This window comes from Anarhichas minor, unplaced genomic scaffold, assembly GCF_050575085.1.
Source record: "Anarhichas minor isolate MPS153535 unplaced genomic scaffold, ASM5057508v1 ptg000003l, whole genome shotgun sequence".
In the NCBI taxonomy this organism is placed as follows: domain Eukaryota; kingdom Metazoa; phylum Chordata; class Actinopteri; order Perciformes; family Anarhichadidae; genus Anarhichas; species Anarhichas minor.
The window spans coordinates 2,123,653-2,142,346 of record NW_027466449.1 but is presented as its reverse complement, the minus strand read 5'-3'; the positions used below and the strand labels follow the sequence as shown (position 1 = coordinate 2,142,346).

At 44.4% G+C, this 18,694-nt stretch overlaps 1 protein-coding gene across 1 annotated transcript in view; it reads left to right on the top strand.

The window, feature by feature from the left end:
• mtcl2 (microtubule crosslinking factor 2) overlaps positions 1–18,694 on the top strand; it is an 85,148-nt gene continuing 66,454 nt past the window's right edge. Inside the window, exons 1-4 of the mRNA XM_076093272.1 lie at positions 1–1,309; positions 5,133–5,234; positions 5,573–5,695; positions 17,330–17,479. Of these exons, the coding sequence (XP_075949387.1) occupies positions 374–1,309; positions 5,133–5,234; positions 5,573–5,695; positions 17,330–17,479 (1,311 nt within the window). The 5' untranslated portion in view covers positions 1–373. The remainder of the gene's footprint in view (positions 1,310–5,132; positions 5,235–5,572; positions 5,696–17,329; positions 17,480–18,694) is intronic.

Here is an 18,694-nt window from a genome sequence, read left to right as displayed (position 1 = left end):
GTAGACCATATCCACCACACTGCCTCTCTGTTCTCACCCACAACTCCTCTGAGCAGGAACCGGCTGGTTGATGTCATCGAGACAGGCATCCTGAAGAGAGGAGGGGATCTATCAGAACAAAGCGGAATAATTTACTATTTTTCCTCCACGCGCACACAGTGGAAACGGGATTATTTGTTGCGTTTCTGCAGCTTTTGGACTTCCTGCTTCTTCGCCTTGTTGCTCTACGGGAGCTCTCATTGTGGTTGGAGCGAGGATCCCCTCCTTTTGTGTTGCTCTGCGGTTGTTTATCCACACACCAACTTCTGCCTCCTGTTCCACCAAATAGGAGGTCTCATTTCAGTTTGTTCTCGCTTCGGCATAAACGGAATGAATGACAAAAACAAAGGAGGTTGATGTCCATAACTCTCCGAGTCACCTCGCCTTCGCCTCGCCCAAGGAACGGAGACTCCATCTCCGGCAGAAGATGGAAAGCGGAGGCGGGACGGAGGGCTCGGACAGCGGGCAGCACGCGGAGCTCCCTGCGATGGTGGCCGCTCACCCTGCGGGCGAGAAGAAGAAGAAGATAAACCGGGCTCCGTCCCCGGCCAGACCGAAGGACGTGCCCGGTTGGTCGCTCACCAAGATCCGCGGAGGGATTGGGACCCCGACGCTGAGCGTAAAACCGGGAGCCATCCACCTGGGGAGCCGCATTTCCAGGCGCAGCCCCGTGGGAAGTCTCGCTGGAAAGGACGGCAGAGCGGAGAAGAGCGGTGGTGGTAAACCGGCGGGCAAATCCTCCTCCTCCTCCGCGTCGTCTAAAACGGCCAAGGCGGCCAAGAGCACTGGTGGGCGGAGGAAGGTGTCGGACGCCAGCATCGGATCCGACGATACATCGAAGGACTCCGGCTGCGCCACCGGGAAGCTGTCCCCCACCGACAGTAGCTCCGAGCTGTCGGACTGCGCCTCTGAGGAAAACAAGCTCTACACGGACGCCGCGAGCAGCGACGCCGAATCAAGGAGCAGCCGCGGCGGTGATAAGCCGCCCAGGGAGGGCATGTTGGCGGACAGAGCGTGCCAAAAAGCCGCCGCCAGGACCACCTGCTCCTCCGCAGAGAGGGACTGCAAGGACCGGCTCTCCCTGGGCGTGGAGACCGGGGAAGGGAGCATATCCCCCGGCGAGGAGCGCTCGGTCACCTCGTATGACAGCAGGGTCCCTGCCAGCACATCCCTGGCTTTCTCAGACCTCACAGAGGAGTTTATGGACGGCATGCACGAGGAGTTTGTCCGGGAAATAGAGGAGCTGAGGTCTGAGAACGATTATCTCAAAGTAAGTATATATGGTTGATTACCACGATACACGTTTAATAACAGACAGCATAAACAAAACATACGTTATACATGATTTGATTATCTTTCATTGTCAGTTTGCTTCAAACCAAGATGCAAAAACAAATCCTCACTCTCAGATTTAGAAATGTGGTGTTTTATCATCAGTTGGGTTTCTTTACCAAGTTCACTCTGACTTGTTTCCCAGTGTGTAGAAATGCCTTTGGATCCCATCCAAGGCTACTCACTACAAGGGTGATGATGATGTTATGAATAGAGAGTTTGCCCCCTCAGTAGCACATGAGGACAACATGCAGCCTCGTGGCCTTAAATGTTTCATATGGAATATCTGCACGTGCAATTTAGGGGATTTCCTTTTATGAGAAATGTTCAAAATCATGTATTCAGAAAATTTGACAGCAGTACCAAAATTCTATTGTTGTGTCAAACTGAAAAACAACCGAAACATCAACGCTCAGAACAACAACCAGCCCATCACTGCATCATCAAGTACCTGGGCTCACATGTCATCAGACATCGACAGTAAAGGCATCTCTCAGCTCCCACAAGTGGCGTCTTGTGTTATACGTCCATGGATCCACTGGTCAAGCGGATCCATCCAGCCCTGACAGTGATTGATGAGAGGAAGGATCAATTATATTAGCATGTCCCCGAGCAGTTACCAGACAAGCCGATAATTGCCAGATTGATTGTGGAGGGTGATTGTTTCCTCCTCATCTTTTCTCATGGGTTTAGATTCTTAGTGGACCTTCATCCTAAAGATGGCTCCACACAGCAGAAGATGCATTTACTTTTTTTCCCTAGTAAACACTAGCCGTGATGCCTTCGACATAACACGGAATACAATTCCACTATTATTAATAATTATGATCATTGCTTCCTATTGGTATGTAGCCCCAATTTCAGCCATTTATCAAGCAAAAATGTTAAAATCATGATTTATTGTCCTTTCAGATGTCATTAGGATTCAAAGGCCTGCTTTTTCAATCTTTTATTTATATACCATATATGATAAGATACATGCATATTTAAAGCAGGTGCAGATCTCTGTGTGTGTGTGTGCGTGTGTGTGTGTGTGTGTGTGTGTGTGTGTGTGTGTGTGTGTGTATTGCCGTCTATGTCTATGGCTATACATTCAGGCAGAGCTGTTACCTGAATATATAGGTCATCATGTAACAGAGTTAGCTTATTGGACCACCCCAAAGCCTCATGGGAGGCCTGGCAGTGAAGTGTGTGTGTGTGTGTGTTGTTGCAGCTGTGAGGAACACCTGTTTAGTAATCAGAAGATGAAAACAACATGCTGCTGTGGTGTCAGGCTGCCCCTCAATCTCTCGCTCTGAGTCTGATTACTTTTTTTTTTTTTTTATCTAGCTTCTAATCCACGCTCTCCAGCACGCTCTCTCTACTTCCACCCATCCCTGTTCTCCGTCAGTGCAGACTTCTAGTCCGTCTTTCACTACAGCTTCATGCAGGGCTGATGGTGGTGCTGTTTGTTGGTGCAGCTACTGTTTCAATTAGGAGATCAAGACAACTAACAGCTGTTGGAGGCTGTAATTATGAATTAATATTTCAGCGTGCACGGTGTTTGTGTCGTCTTGCTATGTGACATGTTAACAGCCGACATAATAATAATAAACAACATGTAGTTCTTTCCAAACATGGGCCTTTTCTGAGCTTACTTTTTAGGAATGTCTGTCCTGTGATTACAACTTAAGCTGATAGTTGAGCATCTGTCCAAGCTACATCCAGCAGACAGTTAGCTTAGCACAACATCTGGAAACCGGGTGTAACAGCTCTCCTGGTTCTGTCCCAAGTTAACAAAATGTTGCCCCAGAAAACACACCGTGTCGTTTTTACCTTTTATTTTTGTAAACAAACAACCAGTCACCTGTTAATTAGTGCGCTTTAGAGTTTATTGTAAATGGACCGTTAACACAGCAGATGTGCGAGAGCTCTGATTTCTAAGCAGTCTGGCTCACTCAAAGCTGACATCTGATTGGTTGATTCAATCTCCTGACTGGCTGGCTGCTCACATGACAGAAAGCATCTTCCCTGCTCTTCTTTAGCTGTAAAGCAGGTCAGTGGACCACCTCTCTCTTTCTCAGTCTCTCGCCACATTAACTTGTGATTCCCTCGTTTCGTGTCCTCGCATTCTCACTCTCTGCTGTCGTGTTTTATCTCCCTCCCCGTCTACATTTATTTCATGCTCTGTTTTTCCCAACCCTGTCCTGTTCTTCCTCTTTCCTTTCCTTCTGTTGTTTCTGTTTCGTTCCTTTTATTTCTTTCTTCTTTCCTCTCCTCGCCTCCTTTTCATTCTCCTCTTTCTTAGTCATCCTCTAGACTTCTCTGTCTTACTCTTTTCTCTCCCTCCTTCTTTTCATTCCTTTTTTGCCATTCTTTCTCTTTCCTACTTTCCTGTCCGTAGTTCCTTTTTCATTTCATCTTTGGCCCCTCTCTCCTCTGTATTGCAGATGTGTAGCACAGTGGTCAGTGTCGTGCAGATTGCTTCCTGCGGCAGTCTATTTGAGCTCGATCACACACAGAGACTCACACAAACTCACACAAGCACACAGTTTGCTGCATGCTGCACCAAACACGTCACGTTATCTTAATCATTAACATGTTGACAATCCATACTCGTACAAATTGTTTATACTGCAGGTCGTAGCAGCGCCGACACACCCTACCCACTCAATCCATTTCTTTGCTGTCTTTTTCCACACACACACACACGCACACACACAGACACAGACACATCTCCAGTGCTCATTGTTGCTACAGTAGAGGCTCAGCAGAGGCTGACCCACATTATCCACTGTAGTACATTTTGACAGCACTAGTACTACTCCTACTACAGCCGCTTGTACTCCTTTTGCTTATTTTGCTTACACATCACACACACACACACATTACACACTCTTGGAAGCACACTGTTGTGTAACAGCCCGCCTGCTGTCCCTTGAAGCCCAGCGACACAGACTTCTTGGGATGGGGTGCACTTCAATGCAGAAACGCACACGAAAACAAGAGCTGCACCTTAGATACGATTCAGAGGGATGATGCAATTTATGCTCTCAGGCTTAAATGAATAATTCATCTCTAATATGTCCAAATGAGAGCTAGATAACATACCGTAAATTAATCACATGTACTGGCTTATTTATGAGTGGTATTTCATACTTTTTTTAAAATTGAAACTTCTGTTTAGATTTTTAGAGTGTAGGAATTTACTTTCCTTTTTTTCTCAATTCCTCTCAACCAGGGACTGTTTAGAGTCACTCTGAAGGTAATCTGATAACCTGACCCCGACCTCTGACCTCCTGGGTGGGAGACAGAGAGGAGAATCAATACAGTATCATATTACTTACTTCACCCCTCTTACAACGTGGAGCTTTCTATAGCTAATGACCCTTTTTATGAGACTTGAGAGAATATTACACAGCAGTTCGTTTTAAGAAGACACCATTGGTTGTAATGGCTACACTGATAATCAGGTTGATGAAGATGTGGTGCCTTACGACAGCGAGCAGCGATTGATGGGATGGATTGCGAACAAGGTTAATGGATGATGATTTTTTGATGAGGACGATTGTCTTTGCATTAATGACAAAGATGCTAAAAGCTTTAATGACTCCTATTAAACGTTACAGGATTCCCTTCATGGCCCACATACTGTATGTGCACACCATGCTGTCAGCACTCAGGGTTACAGTCTTTGCAATAACTGCTCTTTTCCCCTGCAGGTTGAGTAGTATTGTTGAAATGACAGATGCACTTACACACTCTTCTTCCCCCGTCCCCAGGATGAGATGGAGGAGTTGAGGTCTGAGATGCTGGAGATGCGGGACATGTACATGGAAGATGACGTCTACCAGCTGCAGGACCTACGGCAGCAGCTTGAGCAGGTACGACTGTGGGCGGACAGACCGACCGCATGGTCATCATCGAACCCGTGCTCTCGCTTTGACGTGATATCCTGATTTGGAACTTTAAATGTATAAAAAAAACACAGACAAAGGCTGGCAAAATGTTTTGAAACGGGCGAGTAAGATAGCGGGCAATCAATCATCTGAATGTCATCGCTGAGCAGGAGGGCCTACACACAAGGCCAGGTGCAACGTCTGCATGTCTTCTTTTGTATTCTAATGGCTGCTCCAAGGCAAATTGTCCTTGAAGGAACGCTAAAAGTGAAGCAAAGAGGGCTTAGAACAGATGAACACATAACGGCTCTTCTGTTTCTCAGGCAAACAAGACCTGCCGCATCCTGCAATACCGGCTGAGGAAGGCAGAGCGGCGCTCCGTCCGCGTGGCCCAAACGGGGCAGGTGGACGGAGAACTGATACGAACGCTGGAGCAAGACGTCAAAGTGAGTGCTGGTGTGTCTGAGGGAGAGGGGCTGTCTGAGTGGAAGAGGCTCTGAAGTTGTGTCACGGCTTGAGATCAGCTGTGTTAATGCAAACGGTATACAAGCAGGATAGAGAAAGTGAGATATCTAGAATAATAACATGTCAAAGTGTGGCTGTCAGCTTGTTTACTGATTTTAAAGTGCATAGTCACTACTGCAAAATGCCCACTCAGTTTGTGAGGAATTGTTTGAATGTATTTATGTTCCCTCAATTATCATAAGGCCACTTGTGTAAAAAACATTTTTCATATCATAGATTCTAGTATTCTAATGTTGCAAAGCTGGCGGAAATGATCTGAGTAGAAAAGTCAGGCACTCACAGATACAGATCGGTCGTTCATCTCGCGTTTTAAGACCAACTTCGCACACACACAGATGAAGTAAATGTACATATAGACAACGCTCTCTTTTACAAGCGTCCCACACAGTGCACATACACGCCAGTCGTCACAATCGCTTCAGGAATCCCTGGTAAAGGCCAGTTATACACAAACACACTGAGTGCAGGCTAAAGCCTCTGTGTGTGTTTTCTGTCGCACCGACCCTGGACGATGGATACACTCGGTCAAATTCACAGCGTTCCGCTGATGTTTTTTCATGTGATAGAGGATACAATGAGGCCTTTATACCCTCTAAGAGAGTGAGCGTGTGTGAGAGTGAGACTGTGATGTCATGGGCTTTCTGCTGTTGCTGTCTGTCTCTCCGCTGCGGCCTCTCCAGCTGGTTGTTTTGGAAGAAGGAAGGAGGGAGAAAAAAAAAAGGATGAGTGTACATCCTGTGTCTCTGACGGGGGGGAAAAAGGGGGATTGGTTCCTTTTTGAAACTTCAAATCAGCCAATCAGAGAGGGAGGATGAGGCGGGAGGAATACATAGAGAGAACCGCAAAAAAAAAGAGAGAAACTAACTAAAATAGCGTGGGGAAGACGAGGACTTCAAGAAGGATTAGTTTATTTTGAATGGAGGTCTCACTTGAATTTGAGTCTTTAGCAGCGGTGGGATAAAGAGTCACGTCAGAAGTGATGGATGAAATAGAAAGACAAAAAACAAATGAGTAAAGTCTGTATCTGTTGAGGGAACATAAACACCGGATACTGAAAACATATACAGTGCAGAGAGACAAACCTGACCTCTCACACACATGGCTGATTGTGTCGTTTGCTGCCAGAGACTCAGACGGCAGGTCAAGTTACAGTGTGTGTGTGTGTGTGTGTGTGTGTGTGTGTGTGTGTGTGTGTGTGTGTGTGTGTGTGTGTGTGTGTGTGTGTGTGTGTGTGTGTGTGTGTGTGTGTGTGTGTGTGTGTGTGTGTGTGTGTGTGTGTGTGTGTGTGTGTGTGTGCGCACATTAATCCCATGCTCAGATCCTTTTATGCCTCCTCTCTCAGTGACTCCTCTGTTTATTCTGGTGGCTTTATCCTTAGCCTTATAATAACAGCCACTACTCAACACTGAGTCAGCTCTACTGGAAAAAACGTACCAAGCAGTAAAACACAAACAAAGACATTTAAAAATTACTATAAACAATTGATTGGTCTGAAGGCTCTTAAACTCAAGAATAACACGAATACTAAAAGTAACAACTGTAAAAGCTGTGGATTCCTGCACATCAACATCATCCATCCGTCTACTGCATACTACTTGTTGTGATGCTTAATGCCAGATCAACTGCACGCACACACTCAAGAAATGACCTTTTGTCGACAACATCTCCAGCTACCATCATCAGCTAACAGCACGTTATCTAACAGCAGCCAGCTAACAACATATTACGCTATTTAGCATGTTGCTATCACCGGCAGCATGCTGCTCGACCCACCAAGCAGCAGCCAAACATTCACCCTCAGCTACCTCACCTTAGCAAGCAACAAAGCATACATGTGCTACCACGTCACCGCATCACGCTAACATAACGTGCACGCTAACAGCAGGTAAACCGCTTCTGCTTCATTTTGTAGTGCAGATTGAAAAGAGAACACAATGTTTACATTTAATAGATGGTCCCTCCCGAAGATAGGTCAATGGTGTCCAATGTGGGAAGGAAACTTATACCCTCTAATGACTCCAATCAAAACAATACGAGAAGGGAAAAACACTCTTTGCATTAACTGCTAACACATGATGGACATGTGCAACCTGTTTATGTGGTTGCAAGTGCACATTTCTTTGTATTGCTCTCTTTGTTTTCAGGTTTTGCCATTATGTATAGATATGTTTTCTGAAAATATCATGATTTTGTTGAAGTGATTTAAATTGATTGTGCCTTGAATGTCCTCAAATACCCCCAAAAAGTCTTTGTTTACTGATTCAAGGAGACTCTGATTGCCAGATTTTGCTCTAAATGAGCCCCTCTTGGAGTGAGTACAAAGCATAAAGTGCTTCATATAGAGTGGGGAGATAAAATGGGATTGGGATAAAATGCAAATGAGTTGGTGTTTAGCTGCTACTGAGACACTCAGAAAGTGAAAAACAACGAATACTCTTGTTATCTGAGACAAATTTAGAGATGCTTTTTGGATAATAACGCGATGTTCCGGAGATTCTTCTGCAGTGTCGGAAGGTAAAGTGCTGCTGTTGGACACGCCCACTGAGTGTTGCCTTCGCGGTCCGACTTAACCTTGAACTCACTGAGCTGCTCTACGCTGAGCTGCTCTACGCTGAGCTGCTTCACAAAGGAAATTGGCTTAACTACAGTGGATCCTTAAAGGCCCTGATGTGATGACTCACCCACATGCAAATGCACGCGAATTGGCAAAGGCACACACACTCAAAGCGGCGCACCGGAACACACAGGAACTCTCCCACACCTTCTTTTTCCACTCGCTCAAACTTTGTCTGTCTTTCACTCTGCTGGTCCCTTTGTGTCTCTCGATGGAGAACACGGGGGGGGGGGGGGGGGTGAGTGACAAAGACAGATGGAGAAACAATAGAAGGATAACTGAGGGTAATGGAGAAACAGAAAGATTGTGTGTCAGTGTAAATGTGTTTTTCACTTGAATATTAAGTGACAAAAACATCTGCTTTTGTGTGTCACATGCTCTTACTTAAGTTGTTTTACACATCATGTGTGTGTCGGCTTGCATGTGACCGTGTGTGTGTGTGTGTGCAGTACGGCCGTCAGAGTCTCCGTGAGAATGTCTAACATCATTTCCTGTCTTACTCACACACTTCTCTCATTCCTACATGTTCCTACGGACATCTGGACACACACACACACACACACACAGAGGAAATAGTTGTGAGGATTCTCATGAAGACACAGCAGTTGCACTTATCTCCAGAGAGAATCAGTTGTGCATTTGCCTTGAAGGGCTGACTATAAACTGACACTTAGGATCTCAGCCGATATATGTGCTTGTAGTATGAGTGAACGGATTCTTTAAAAGCATAGCCGACATTTTGGAAAATGTTCTCCAGGTGTTAGCTGAGAGGATTTATATCGGCTTCTTCTCTGTGCCGTCAGTACAGAGAGCGGTCCAGGATCTGTTGTTAAAGCAAAGCTAGTTGCCGGTTGCCCAAATAAGGAGAGACCTCAGACCACTACAGCAGGGACTGTAAACTACGACAGCTTTATGGCGGGTTGTGTAATATTTATCTACACATACCACCGGTGTACGGTCTGTGCCATTGGTAATGTAAACATTATATGGGTAGTGAATGTAATTATTAGGAATAGTCTACTGTTTTTAAGAGCAGGCCAAAGCATTTCTCTTTATATCGTCCCTCTTGCGTTGCTCTGGAGCTCCTCTCAGTTTTTCCACCCGCCCACCCGCCCTTCCCATGACCATCTTTGACTATACTTTATAGATACATCATCTGTGCTGCTGCTGAGTGTAGGCTCACTGTGTGCTGTCCTGGAGAGGATATTATGGGCTTCACCACACACTTAAGGGTCCCCTCTCTCACTCCCTCACAGACGCATATGGCATATACTGCTATAGTCGTGAGGACCCTAATTGACATGAAACATTCACTGGCGACTAACCCTAACATTAAAGAATACATACTCCTAGTCTTGACTTTTAAAAAGGCCAAGGCATTTTAAGAAGTGAGGATCGGACCTCACTTTCCAAAATCTCCTCACTATCAAAGTCTTAAAAACTCAAACTGGTCCTCACAAAGATAGAAGCACTGGGAGCTCACACACACACAGTCATTAGAATAGAGCTGGGAAGCAGCAGTATCCGGCACATTTATCAGAACAGGGCCAGCTCCCAGCCTCATCTCCATATGTCTTGCTAGGTGCAGTGTGTGTGTGTGTGTGTGTGTGTGTGTGTGAGAGAGATTGCCAAAATTGGATTCTGTCTAGTTTTTTGTTTTGTATGAGCTCCAGTAAAGTTTTCCTCTTGCATCTCTCTCACAGGCAAATACACACACACGCACGCACACACATACACATACACGCATCCCAACCTCCACTCTTGCACCCTGTGTCATGCACTCACTGTAGGAAGTACAGTTTCCATGCGACTATCAATTATTACATCCCTGGTCCCATTAGGAAGTGTGTGTGTGTGTGTGTGTGTGTGTGTGTGTGTGTGTGTGTGTGTGTGTGTGTGTGTGTGTGTGTGTGAGTATGGAACAAAGTCGTACTTTTGCCGCATGTCCTGGTTATTGAAGCTTTGTATAGAAAAAAACATACTCTGATGGAGCAACACAGTGATTCAGTTCATGGTCACAAAGCAACATTAAGCTTCACCTTCACAAGAGAAGAGGATGAAGAACAGACGATGACTCTGGTAAACGTAACACTATCTGACACAAGCTTTGATGGAGTAACTGGAGTGTGAACTTCCCCAAACCAAAATAAAGAGCACAACAGAGTGGCTATTGTTGCTCTAAACTCCTCACGGGGCGGATGTCCCAGTCCTGAACAGCTAGTATATAATAAGTAATCTTTTCTTTACAGTACTTGAGTCGGCTTTATCCACTTCAGTCTGCTGGCGTTGCAGAGCGGTTCTCCTTTAGACGGGCTCTATACAGTGCAGCATTGGACTCCATGTGAGAATGAACAATACTTGTACTTGTGATTGAAAGCTTGACATACCTGCCACACCTAGTTATGTTTGCTAAGCTATAATTAAACAATAGTTGTTCAATTGTGCTGAAATGATTGCCTAAATAACTGGACGATCAATCACGGAAAATTGACACGTTTGACAATGAATGTGTTGTAAGTCAGCAATGAGTTGAAAAGATAAGTGAGTGATACATTAATCATGTAAACAATCATTATCCCTTTCAAGTACTACTGCAAATACCACGACCGCTGCTATGATATCAAGCACACCACTGGATAGATGTATGAATGGTGGTTGGGTGGTATTGGAGGTTAGATCACACTTTTCCAACTGCCAAATGACATGCCGAGGATTGTGGGAATTCATCCCATTCCAGCGCCCTCTCTCACTCTCTCACTCTCCTCTCTCACTCTCTCACTCTCCTCTCTCACTCTCCTCTCTCACTCTCCTCTCTCTCTGGATCCAAAGATAGATGGATCACAGCCTGTACTGGAACAGCTGTCACGCCACTGCCTCTCTCTCGCTCTCTCTTTCGCACATAATGGTTTTATATATAGACACGAAGCAGATTACTCGTGATGTAACTTCCACTAAATGGCTGTTGAGAGGCCAGGATGTTGGACGAATGTCAAAAAGGTCAACAGCAACAAACATCAACACCAGGGCTGCCTGAGAGTTACTCACAGCCTCTTTGCAAAAGCTTTTTCATTCTTTTGAGCAGACTTGATTGAAATACCTAAACCGTCGACTCATGCTACACAGTATTGCTTCTGACAAGCATTGAATATGAAAAGCACTAATCATAAACTGTGAGCAAGACAGCAGCTACATCAGTGATATGGAAATACCTTTTGTACCCGCCTGTACCAGCCGTTCACAAAGACTTGGTCGCAACCCTCAGGAGATTTCACTTAGGCCGCCAAAAGACATTTTTTTTAATTGTAAACTTGGTGCCATAACCAGGAGTATTTTTTAAAATTGCCCTACTTTGTATCACCTCTGCACATAAGTTACTGGTTCTTAATCTTACGAAATATGACTTCGTCAATTTGTTATCGACGTGTTGAGACGGAACACGTTCGATCTGAAATGAAACCAGACGGAGACAGAATTATTCAAAGACCCGTCTTATCTGTCCGCACGTCTCCGAGCTGATTCTGCACTACTCTCCTCTCTACGAGGTTCGGACAAACGGCAGGCGGTCGATAATTCTACAGGGAGCTGCACTTTGTAAGCACATTTCATAGCTCATTAAAAAAACAATATAGTCACCTCCAAGGTTGACTGTGTGACCTCGGATGCTTTTCAGCTGCAGTGGAGTCATCGTTCCCCAACAACGCGGTGTGCTGAGGTGAATAAAACTACAGATTGAAGCAGTGTCTCTGTCAGATTTAACATCCGTATAAATGGTTATGTCATTATTGTACTTGACAATAGAATGGCCTCCACTCAAAATGCTTTCAGCCAGAAATTACATTTTAAAACAACAAAGGACTTGGCTGCTGAGCTTGTTGTTTTTTTTTGGGGGCCAAGTGGTGCGATAAATTAACTTTAAGCAGAGTGGCTCTGTGTTTGTTACCGTCGCCTCGGAGCAAGACGGTCAGAGCCGGCTCAAGCCTTTCTCGGGTTTGCATGTTTTCCTCCCGCACCAAAAGACATGAATGTTTCAGTAGGTGTTTGAAGTTCTTCTGTCAGCGCTCCGGGGCTGGACTCGTCCCCAGGTGCTGGACTGTTGCTGCACACTGCTCCGAAAAGAGAGAGTTTAAATCTAGAGGATGCATTTCTGATGCTGTGACATTTTAGGAAATATGATCGCTTTCTTGGTGTTGGATAAAGAAACTATTCAATTTCATCTCGGAATGGGTCGAGGATGTGTTTAGCCTAGCTTAGCACGAGTAGGAACCTTCTAGTGAGGACCTTTATTGATATAATGCCTTCTTTAGCTCCTAACAAATGTTTACCTTCACCGCAACTTTAACTTAAACCTAAATGCACAACAACATTAATCCTAAAAAGCCTTTTGAGATAGTGGGGGCCACAAAACATGTCCTTGTTTTTAGTTTAGTCAAAACTCAGTTTGATCCTCAGAAAGAAAGTAGAAGTGTACACACACACACAGCTGTTGTGTCGCCTTCCCCCCCCCGTAGATTGTATCAGAGAGGTTTTACATATAGCCAGTAAAGTGTGTGTGCATGTGCCTGCCGGCCGGCTGGTTAACAGGAGGAACAAGACTGGCTGTTGATCGCAATCAAACACACAAACCACGCACAGTGTACATGAAAGAGATCTATTTGATGACTAACTGTCTCTGGTTGAAAGACATTGGTGTGTGTGTGTGTGTGTGTGTGTGTGTGTGTGTGTGTGTGTGTGTGTGTGTGTGTGTGTGTGTGTGTGTGTGTGTGTGTGTGTGTGGCTGTTTGTTGTGTGTGAGTAAAGGAACAGTCAGAAAACCTTCGCTCTCTCTGCTTCTGGAGGTTTTTCCCTTCCCTCTTGATTCCATGCTCTCTCTGTCACACACACACACACACATACACTATTTAACACGTACACACATCACACACACACACAGATTTTCACACATGCACTCTCTCAGCTCAGCAGCACCCTGGCTGAATGCTAATTACATCCTATAGCTCTGTTGCTGGGTGAAACCACGGCTCAGATGGCGTTAAATTCCTCCACGTTTCCTTTTAACACAGAAGAACAATACAGCATTTATGAGGAGTCAGAGGCTGACAAAGGAGCGTTGAAGAGCAGGAGAAGGTTCAGCTGGAGGAGGGAGACCTAAACATGCAGTGCTGAAAGCATCCCATTAATTAAAGCTGTTTGTTTTTGCCTTTCATATATTGATGCACCGTGTTAATCAATCACCTCTTCTGTCCGATTCGATCCACATAAAGCTCCGGTGGCTTTCAGCCAACACGCACTAAGAACTCCTCTGTGTTAATACACAATGATGGCGTTGAACTGTACTGTTGATCTGCTTCAAAGGAAGAGATGGAGCAAATTGATATGCAAAATAATAATGAATCTGGGAGATCCATGTGTCTTCATCTCATCGTCATTAAGTGAGTTCTCACTGCGGTTCTGTTTCTGCACCGCACCCCCCAGAGAGGCTCCCTCAGTCACTGCTACGGATCCAGAAAAATTGACTTGCGTCCGTCCGGCCGGTGTTGTTTTCAGTCGACACATAATATGCTTTAGTGGTTTTTAGGAGCAGTTTAATCTGGTTATTCATGACGAAAAACACACTGATTAAAGACCTACAATGGGACTTCCTCAAAATGAAATGACAAAATACATCGTGACAGTTTCCCTTTAGAACGGCACATATAAAGGTTGAAACTATCGGCAGGACAACATGATTTGTCGGTGCCTTTCAACACCGTTACAAACTACATCTGGCACCGCTGTATTTAAGGTTCGGTGAGGTTTAGGCACAAAAACAACTCTGATAGGATGAGGCAAAGATCGTGATTTGGGTTCAAATGAATGGCCGGGGTCACGGTTCAAAGAAAGCGTTTTAGCATTCAACATTTGTTGTTGCTGCGTACACTTAATTCATTAATTATAGATGGCAAAAAAACACAAAACAATCTTTGAAAAATAAAAGCAAATTGTCAGTCGCAAAGCAGCAACTGAAAGTTGCTATATTGGTCATTGATGGATGCTGTTGTCTTACAATTCAATACACGATACGAGGAGGAGGAGCTGCCTGTCACAGAAGACTCCAGTGACAGCTTGGAAAAGCCATAAATGAATAAGTAAATCCATGGGCAAACATCTTAGCTGAGGTTTGGAAGTCGGCATTAGAGTGTGACAGTCACATTCATGCTAACTGCCAAAGTACTGCACTCAGCATTTGTATTTATTACAGCGTTATAAAGGTGTGTGTTTTTGACCGGCCAGTGGAAAACGGCTGTAATGAACAGCCTCGTGATGACATTTTATTGTAAATCCGAGGGTTGTAACCCGATTTAAAACGGGTATACGATTATTATCAGACGATCTGTGACGGTTGAGCAAAACTGAGAATTAGACGGGAAGTGGTGAACCGGAAAGATGAACACAGAAAAGAGAGAGAGACACAGCGTTGTCATACAATTTCCAAGGGAACAAGGAGAACTATAATGAAACAATGAATGATTGAGATAAATACAGGAGGTGGACAGAGAGAAGAAGAAATACACATGTGTGGTGGAGCTCAGGGAGCCATTGGGTCCAATGAAAGTGGGCAGTACAGAGGGGCATTGTGGGACTCAGCTGCACACTGGCACTGGTTCAAACACACACACACACACACACACACACACACACAGTATTGAAAGAAGAGACTCATGCAGACAGCCATTTACTTATATCAATTTGATTATTATTTGATAAATCTTCTCTGTCACACAGTGATCACACAGACTTCCCTCCACTCTGTGAACATAAAATACTGTTCAATATATAATAAAAGCAACATGATAATAGAATAACGGTAACAATGATTGGCTAACTGAAGTGCCTTCTAAAAATAATGGATAAAAGTTTACCCTTTTTAAAATTGTGTTCGGTTACTGTACCACACAGACATGTCCAAGTCACGTGATTAACACGTGATGTGCTTTGAACTGAGTGACCTTCTCACCTTGTTTCCATATAATCAAATGAAAGCAGCGGGCAGGTCATGTGTGCGGAGCAGTGCTTCAACAGGACAACGTGGTTCTGTTCTTACCTCCTTTCTGATGGGGCCAAAAGAAAGTTCACATTACGTAATACAATGATTGTGAGTGTAATACATGACTAAAGCCTACTCTCACTCGTTAACATAAAAGTAAAATCCATCAACGCAGAACAGTTAAATCATCAGACAATAAAGACCGTCTCCCTCCAGATTAGATCAGCGTGGAGGTTAACGGGGTCTAAGTGCAGTTTTGAGTTATTATTGATTTAACGCAGGCGTTTGTCTCTAAAATTAGATACGTCCATTTACTGCGCTCCCGACGGGGATCAGCAAAGTTTGATTTCACCCAATCTAATACAGCCTTAGAATAAAAGCCACTTTAATTGGAGCCGAAGCAATAATTTTGAGGTTTGAAATGACATTAATTAAAAACAAGCGGCCTCTTTTATCTGGACTTTAAAAAAAATCTTTTTAAAGTCATGTTTTTTGATAACCTTCAGACACTGATTATGCGTGATACAGTGGTTATGCGTGAACTGCATCTGCGTTGCAGTTGTCCGGACACGTTTAAAAGTGCTGCTAACTTTAGTGCGAGTCTCTCAGCCTTAATTTAAATGGCGTGATGTTTAGCTGTATTTGCACTGTAACCTAATAACGCTGTCATGGGAAAATACAACTTCCTACTGCTGTGCTTGTTATTCAGCATAAAAGCGACATTACCACGTACCAGCGTAAGTGTGTATTTGCAGCATGAGTACTTCATTGTGGCCCAGAATATGAGGTGTTATATCGTTTATATTGCTGCCCACCTCCTAAAAGTCTTAAGGTGACAAAAAGCCCATCCTAAATGTCCACTGCTGGTCTTAAGACCACAACGAGGAACCGAAGGTACAGAAATGAACACTGTGGTTTAATATTGTCTCAGTGTGTGCTTTGACTTCATCTATCCGTCATTAGGACATTAAACCTGGATCTGGATCACTCACTGTGTTTCTGTAACACGACCACTCACTTCATGTACCATCTAACGGTTTAAACCTAAAGTACTCAACTAAACTATAATGCAGCTCCCTGATGGGAGGTTTTTACCGTTGCTTTTTGTTTCCTGTTGTGCTGTTTTCATATCAAACAGCAGGGAGCCGACTTTGTCCTAGTTTGACTCTTTGACATTTGAAACTTTTAATGAATGAACCCCCTCAGGGGGAAACCATCCCACTTTTACAGGATCACATTATGTATGAAAGATCAGTTACTGCCAGGATGGCGATAATGATCTTTTTGGCTTTATTTGAATAAAAGACCAAAAAAAGAGTTCCTACTGATAGAGATGACACACTTTGTAAACTCAGCTAAAATAAACCGGCATTTAACTGGTGGTCCTGTTTGCACTGGCAGCGTTCCTAGAACATATCTCACGCTTGGAAATGAAATGAAATGAAATGGAGCCAAGGTTTATCTCCTTTACCTGCACAGACATTTGTAACATAAAAAGTAATCCTCCGAGCAATATCCCATGATGACAGTTTAAAGTGCACATACTCTGCTCTGGCAAATTAAGATCTAGTTTACAGACATGACTCACAACTCCACCTTATGTACTTTATTTTGGGGGGAAATATGAGTCATATGTTTTAGAATTCTTCTCTTATTAACCTGTACATGTTTGTGAATAGTGTCGGTTTTATTTATTAACTATGTTTTTGTGTTGTGTTTCTTATGCTTCTATTCCTTTAATCAAAAACAGTTTTGTCTTTCGGCAGACAATAAAAGTTCAACATTCATACTTACCACGTACCTAAAAAACATACAAAGGAGTATTTAGAGCCAAACGTATTGTCTCGTTTTGCAGAATATTCATTTCTTCCCACTGAGCTAAATTCCATCCGTCCCCCCCTTCTTTCATCCTCTCAGGTGGCGAAGGACGTGTCCATCCGTCTCCACAGCCAGCTGGACAGCGTGGAAAAGAAGAGGAGTCGTCTGGAGCGGGAGAACGAGGAGCTGAGGTTCCGCCTGCAGGACCTGGAGGTCGCCAAGCAGGTCCTGCAGCAGGAGATCGACAAGGTAGGATCTAAAGGAGCCCGGGAGAGGCCACGCTGGGTTCAGCAGGGCTAGTTGGCTGTTTGTTAGCGTGGCTGCTAATAGATATGTAAATGATTTGACGTAGCTGGAAGGCTAACCTCTCTTGATGCAGAGGTACAGTTACTAGTTTTTTAAATAGCTGTAATATTCCTCTCACTAAACAGCATTAAAGTTGTGTCGCTTTAGCAGCAGTATCCATTTCACCGCTGTGTTATTTAGTGAACTCTATTTTTATGCAGAAGGTTATGGTCTGAATTCAGATTAAAGTGTCTGTTTGAGTTTGGACTAACCTGGAAGTTTCAGCCAAACACTGAGGTTGAGGCAGATCCTTATTTAGACTGTCGGCCTCTTGGCCTTGACAAGAAAACAATGTTTACTGTGCTCCGTTTGCCCGCGGGCCTCAGGAGAGCCCGTCTCTGCTCGCAGCTAGCGTCGACTTCAGCTCTGCCACGCGGCTGTCACTCCTTTTTTCTGTTTTTCCAAGTGTAGCCAATAAAGCAGTACATTGAAAAGAGAGACTACGATTTGAGGTCAGGGCCAGCTGAAGCGAGGATAAACAAAGCGGAGGTGGCGTTGCACTCCTTCGAAAGGAAAATAAATTCATATAAAGTGTTGTTGGACTTGAGTTAAGCATGAGTGGCCTCTCTGCTGTCTCCCTTTCAGAGCGGTCGAATCTGAGTGAAAAGTACAGCGAGGCCCCATCTTACCACCCTCGTCTCTCTCTCTCTCTCTCTCTGTTGCTTCTGCTCATTGTCTGATTGGCTGACGCTCATGGCCTTGGCCCAGGACCAGGCCCCTGATGTGGGTCAGGGTTGGATGGATGGTTGGCTCTCTTGGCAGGAGATCTGGGTCCGTCTGCCCCGGTCTGGCTGCACTGAGTGTTCTCTCGATACAATTGCCAGTTTTCTGTTTGTGGACGGCTGAGAGGGACAGTCAACGTATCCCGAACTGGTTGCTTTCTTGTTCACTAATGATTGTGAAAATGGAGTGTGAGGCAGATCAGTGAAAAATGAATTCAACAGTGAATATTTATTCCAGCCTTCACATACATACCTGAGCTTTGGGCAGTGACAGAATGGATGAGATTGCAGATACTTCACTTCTTCCTTCAACCACGCTGTATTGATTGTTTTATCTCCTGCTCATTGCAAATAATCCTCTTTGAATGAGTGTTCAATAATTGATGCATTAACCTCA